The sequence below is a fragment of the Zosterops lateralis genome (assembly GCF_965231275.1).
Source record: "Zosterops lateralis genome assembly, chromosome: 29".
Lineage (NCBI taxonomy): Eukaryota > Metazoa > Chordata > Aves > Passeriformes > Zosteropidae > Zosterops > Zosterops lateralis.
Window position 1 is genome coordinate 148,869 of NC_139789.1, and position 6,000 is coordinate 154,868.

The following is a 6,000-nucleotide window of genomic DNA, read 5'->3' on the forward strand; positions in this document are numbered from 1 at the left end:
TGACTGCTAGTAGCTGTAGCAAACTCTCCCATGCCAAACCACATTTCCCACAGGTAGACAAAACATCCACTCACACGAATGCAACTACAGCAGCTGGTGCACCTCTAGCAGCCACAAGGTGTCCCACTCATTGCAACATGAAACGACTCATTGAAAAAAATCCAAGGGGTCGAGGGCAACAAAAAAAGCTTCAGCAGATACACTGGTGATAAGAAAAAGGCAGGGGAAATACGTGGGCCCTCTCCACCAGGAAACAGGAGATCTGATTTCCGTGGATATGGAGAACTGAGGTACTCAATGTTGTTTTTGAATCTGTCTTCACCAAGAAGTGCTCCAAACACTCCACCCAAGTTATAAAAGGGAAAAGCAGCAGAGACTGGCAGAATGAAGGAGCACCTGCCATAGGACAATAGGCTTGAGACCATCTAAGGAAGCTGAAGGTGCACAAGTGCATGGGAACTGATGAAATGCATCTATGAGTCCCAAGGGAACTGTCATAGGAAGTAGCTAAGCCACTCTCCATGCAATAAGAAGTCATGGCCATCTGAGGAAGTTCCCAGTGACTGGAAAAGGGGAAACATAACCCCCATTTACAAAAAAAGCAGACTTGGGGCACCACAGGCTGGCCAGCCTCACTTCTGCACCTGGCAAGGTGGAGCAGAACCTCCTGGAAACTGTGCTAAGGCACATGGAAAATAATGGGGTGATTGGTGAGAGCCAACATGGCTTCAACTCAGAGCAAACCACACCTGACAAATTCGGTTCTGTGATTCTTACAGTGTTGATGGACATGGGAAGAGCAACTGACACTACCTAGACTCATGCAAAACATTTGACGCTGTTCCACAGGAAATCCTAGTCTCCAAATTGGGCAGATGGACCACTCCCTGGATAAGGAATTTGCTGGTGGCTGCACTCGAGTTGCAGTCAATAGCTCAGTGTCCAAGTGGAGACCAAGTTTGGGACCAGCACTGCTTAATATCTGTTGTTGACATGAACAGAGGGACTGAGGGCACCCAGAGGAAGTCTGCCAATGACACCAACCTGTAGAGCATGGCTGATATGCTGAGGGAAGGGATGCCACCTGGACAAGCTGGAGAGGTGGGACTGTGCAAACCTTACGAATGTCTACAAGGCCAAGCGCAACATGTGCCCTGCACATGTGTCAGGGCAATCCCAAGCACAAATGCAGCCTGAGTGGAGAATAGATTGAGAAAAGGCCCGGGGAGAAGGACTTGTGGGTGCAGGTGGATAAGAAGCTCAACATGCCTCAGCCACAGGCACCGGCACACAGAAACTGTCACTGGTCACAAGAGTGTAGAGACTGGTACCTGCCCCTCATGAGGAGGTTGAAGACTCCCCTCAGTCTCCCTTTCTCCAGGCTGAACAAATCAAGTGGCCTCAGCAGCTCCTCATATAGCTTCCCTTCTAGACTCTTTGCCATCCTTGTGGCCCTTCTTTGGACACTCTCTATTAGCTTAACATCTTTTTTATACTGTGGTGCCCAAAAGTGCCACCAGAACTCAAGGTGAGGCTGCCCCAGTGCAGAGCAGAGACACAATCCCCTCCCTCACCTGACTATGCCTAATGTCCCTCCAGCACATGGTTGGCCCTCCTGGCTCCAGAGCACTGCTGACTCAGACTCAACTTGTCATCGACCAGAACCCTCACCAGAACCCCCGGATCTCTTCCTGCAACACTGCTCTCTAGCTTCTAATTAACTTAAGGCTGTTACATACAGTAATCCTGTTATGATTGTGAACTGTATGCTCAGCAATTTCAAAAAGCCAAGTAAGTTGTGGACACATCCTGAAAGGGAAATGTGAACATCCTTCAAATTTTAGCCCTGAGAAAAATCTGAACCACCTTTCAGCCATTGAAAAGATAAAGTAACTCATTCCCCACACAAGGGGACCCTATTGTCTTCAAAGCGCAGCTTCAGCAGTAAGTTATCGACAAACAAATTACTAGTTGTGTATTAGCTGCAAGTTAATGAGAAAAGCATTCAGGTTCCCATAAATATTTCGGACTAACAGGACAGTACTAGTTCTCTTTGGTAATGTAGCTGGATTGTCTTAAAAGCAACACTTCACACATGTGGCAGTGGAGTACCAAAGACTTCAAAGAAAGTTTCTAACAACATTCAGTAACTACTTTATACATTAGTACCAATAACAATTGTGCTTACTTGTCTAAAATCCTGGTTTTTAATAGTCACTCTCACAATGACAGTCTCCAAAACCTTTATCACAATGTCACTATATCTTTGCAGCAAAGTCGATCAAACTTCACACACCTAGGGAGAAGTTACTCTCTCCTTTCTTCATTAGCTCCATACTTATCAGCTCATCTCCCACCACGTCAGGCAAGGCCAAGACCAGGATCTGTTCCTACGAAACTTCACAGTACAAACTTCTTTGGAAAGTGGCACTAAGACTACCTCATCTTTTAGCCCCCTTCTATGCAGCACAGGACCAGGACCCCCTTAAAAAAACAAGAATCTTCTTCTGCCAAGATACAGTTGGTCATTGCTCCAATATTAAGAGATAGGAGCAGTTTCATCTACTCACTAGAAACCAAGGAAAGACAAGTGGATGAAAAAGATTTGAGGAACAATAAGAATGAAAAAAATGAAGCAATTATTAGAAGAAATGCTTGTAACTTTGAAGAAATGCATCATAGAAAGATCATCCATTAAAATATTTCAAAATTGCAAAGGACATTGATAAAATGCTTACTTGGAGCCAGTACTGACAGCTCAGCAGCGATTTAAGACTTTTAGTAGTCTAAGAGACATCAGAACCTAGAAGGTAAAGATAACTAATATACTGCTGGAAACAGAAACAACAATCAATTAATTGAAAGACAAGTGTCATGGTAAGAGCTACAGGTTAAAAGAGCTTTGTATTAGTAAGATGAGAGAACACAGGCAGTATGCAACTCAGCACTTTTCAAGGCCAGGAAAAGGTTTGTTGCAGTAATCAAACAAGTAAAGAACTTGAGTTTCACCTGCAAGAACGGACAATAAAAGCTACTGTTTAAACATGCCAAACAAAAACAGTCTGCAAGAATGACTGAAACCTCATTCTAGGTACTTGTGTCTACTATGCATTAAAGAATAATTAGCTTCACACCTCACAAAGTATGATTGAGACAGCACTGTTGTACAGATCAATCAAGATTAAGGAATGTTAAGAACTTTGCTGTAATCACACTTTTTGTGAACAGACATTGAGCTACCAAATGTTATAAACAACAAAAGACCAATATGAAGCAGAAGTTCAAAGAATTATCAGTACCAAAATACTTACTTTACGTATTTAGATGAAAATACCTGTGCACAAGGAAGTAAAGCATTCACCTAAACAAGTGAAAAATGAAACTGATGTGTTTAAGAACAAAGAGAAATTAGTCACCAGAGAAGGTCCTTGCCATGACAGAGACCGCAAATAAGCCAAGTAGAAAGACTACAGAATTCTCAAAGTTCTAGCAGAAAGATGCAAATTCTGGAACTGCATGTATTTTCACAGTTATACAAAGAACATACACTTCAAAAATGGAACTGAATAAAACTAGCCATAGTCAATGATATCAGAATTAGGAGACAAGTTGATCTTCCTTCATCTGAGGAAAGATTGAATCACACTCTTATTGCAAGAAGAAACAACAACAAATGAAGGTGACAACTCTGGAATGGCGTGCGAATATAAACTAAAGAGGTTTACAGGTGAGGTAAGTCTCTGGAGGCAGGAAAGGGTTGTAAGGATGGGATCACACTCCCCCTTGCCATCCCAGCCAGTCTATAAGACCCTGCAGAAAAACAGAAGTAGAGATAGAAATACACAACAAGTCATCATCAAAAGATGTAATAAATATTGGTCAAATGTTGAGCCTAATGTTCCCCAGCGGAAAGGGGAGGTAAAGTGAGGGGCTTGCATGACTTAATACAGCTATTGCCAAGTTTCTGGTTCTAAGAGAACAAAAAAAACCCATTAAAATTTATTATAAGGTCATTATAATGGCAGGATATAAATTAAATACTGACATTAAGTTTCTCACAAATAGTCATCACAGATTTGGCTACTACTATTCTTGAGACCACTTATCATGCCTCCTCAGGCACTGACAACTCATCTTGAGTCTGGAAGCCAACAGCTCAAGACATACTGCATCACAGGATTTGTTAACTTAAGTGTAATTGTATTGTTAGCTGCTGGCAGGCTTCATCTTCAAAGGCTGCACCTACAACATTTATTTGCTTCCTGTTGTTTACCATTAATATCAGAACAGTAATTGCCACTGACACAGAGTTCAAAACTAAGAGACAGTCCTGAAAGACACACACTTTCATTCACCTTCCTTCCTCTGGGCATTTCTTTTCCTCTTCCATTAGCTGAGAATAATAATGAGACACAACAGAGACAGCAGGGCAAACTGGCTTTTGCCAGAACACAGAGATATTTGTCATTCCCAAAGGCAAAATATGGATACCCACTGCCACTTAAAACACCACTGTACACCCCTTGGGGCAGAATACCCAAATACTGCAGTATTGCAGTTCAGGTTCTCCTAATGCTCTTCAGAAAAAAAAAGATGAAGCCACTTTACTAGCGGACCTGTGACGCTTGCAGCTCAAAAAAAAAAAAAAAAAAATACAATGCATCTACTACAATGCCCCACCTTGTTTTACAGCCCTTCTATTAATCCTTTAACTAAAGAGAGGATTAACATGAGTATAAGCAAAGGAAAGATTTACAGTGGTGTGAAAGTTGTGGACAGTAACTTCAAAAAGCAACTGGAAAAGGCAGGCACAAAAGCGGCTCAGAGCCGGGCCCGAGACGCAGCGCTCGCTGCCGCGCTCCAGGGCCCGTGCTCAGCGCCGGGCCCGCTGTCCGCGTCCAGGAAGCACTACCCCCCCGGCAGCCAACCGGCCCCGGGAGTCGCCGCATCGCGGGCCTGGAGCCACCGACCCGCGGGAGGCACCTAAAGACGCAGGCCCCAGCCTGGCTTCGTCCGCCCCCGCCTCGCGGACAGCCCAATGGCCCGGCCAAGGCGCTCCCTTTGTCCGGCCGCCCGCCCCACTGGGACCGGGACGGCCGCGGGGAGGTGGCGCTCCCGGACGCACCCCTGAACGCGGATCGCAGGGCCCGGGTAGGCCAGGGCCCAGGTAGGCAAGGGCCCGGGTGGGCGAGAGTACCGACACCTGCAACTCCCGCCTACCTTCGTTCGCCAGGTCCGCCATTTTACTTCCTCAGCCGCGCCCACAATGCATCGCGCGGCCGGACGGCACCGCTCACGGCGGGCCCCGCGGGCCGCGCACGCCCCGATTTACGGCCGCTCCGGGATGGCGCCGCGCGTGCGCGGAGGGCGGGGCCGTCCCCGGAGGACTCGCGGGCTCCTCCCGGTGCCCGATTGGTTTGCGATCAGTTCCCAGTCGGTTCTGCTGCTCCGGGCGGGCGGTCTGGGCAGCGTCCGCGTTGTCCCGCTCGTTACGGGGTCCCCGTTGGCCCCATCGCTCCCTGCGGCCCGCGGACTGTGTGTACCGTGGCGGTCCCATCCTTCGGAGCGGGGCTAATTGCCCGCGAGTCTCCGTCCCGTGCGCGGCCTTGCCCTCCGCACCTCCTCCTGTGGCTGCGGAGCCCAGGCGGGCAGGCCATGAGCTGTTCCTGGTGCCACGTCCTGCACTCACAGTGCCGCAGCGCGGGCCGTTCACGGAGCAGCAATCCCCATGCAGCGCCTGCTCTGGGACGTGACTGGGATGCTGTCAGCCCGATCACTGACTCATCGAATATCCTGAGTGGAATCATCGAGTCCTATTCCTGGCCCCGCAGAGGACAGCCCAACAATCCCACCCTGGTTCCGAGAGCATTATCCAAACACTCCTTGAGTTCGGGCAGCCTTGGGTCTGTGACCACTGCCATTGGAGTCTGGTCAGTGCCTGACCACCCTCTGGGAGAACCTTTGCCTAATATCCCACCTAAACCTCCCATGACACAGCTT

At 47.6% G+C, this 6,000-nt stretch overlaps 1 protein-coding gene across 9 annotated transcripts in view; it reads right to left on the bottom strand.

Annotated features, from left to right (window-relative positions):
* RANBP3 (RAN binding protein 3) overlaps positions 1-5,325 on the bottom strand; it is a 51,443-nt gene extending 46,118 nt beyond the window's left edge. For 4 of the 9 annotated variants that reach the window (XM_083879868.1, XM_083879865.1, XM_083879867.1 and 1 more), the window contains exon 1: positions 5,221-5,325. In XM_083879868.1, coding sequence (XP_083735994.1) covers positions 5,221-5,242 — 22 coding nt within the window. In that variant the 5' untranslated portion in view covers positions 5,243-5,325. The remainder of the gene's footprint in view (positions 1-5,220) is intronic. The other 5 variants (XM_083879864.1, XM_083879861.1, XM_083879860.1 and 2 more) reach the window with 3 other exon arrangements.
* Positions 5,326-6,000: the final 675 nt, after the last annotated feature.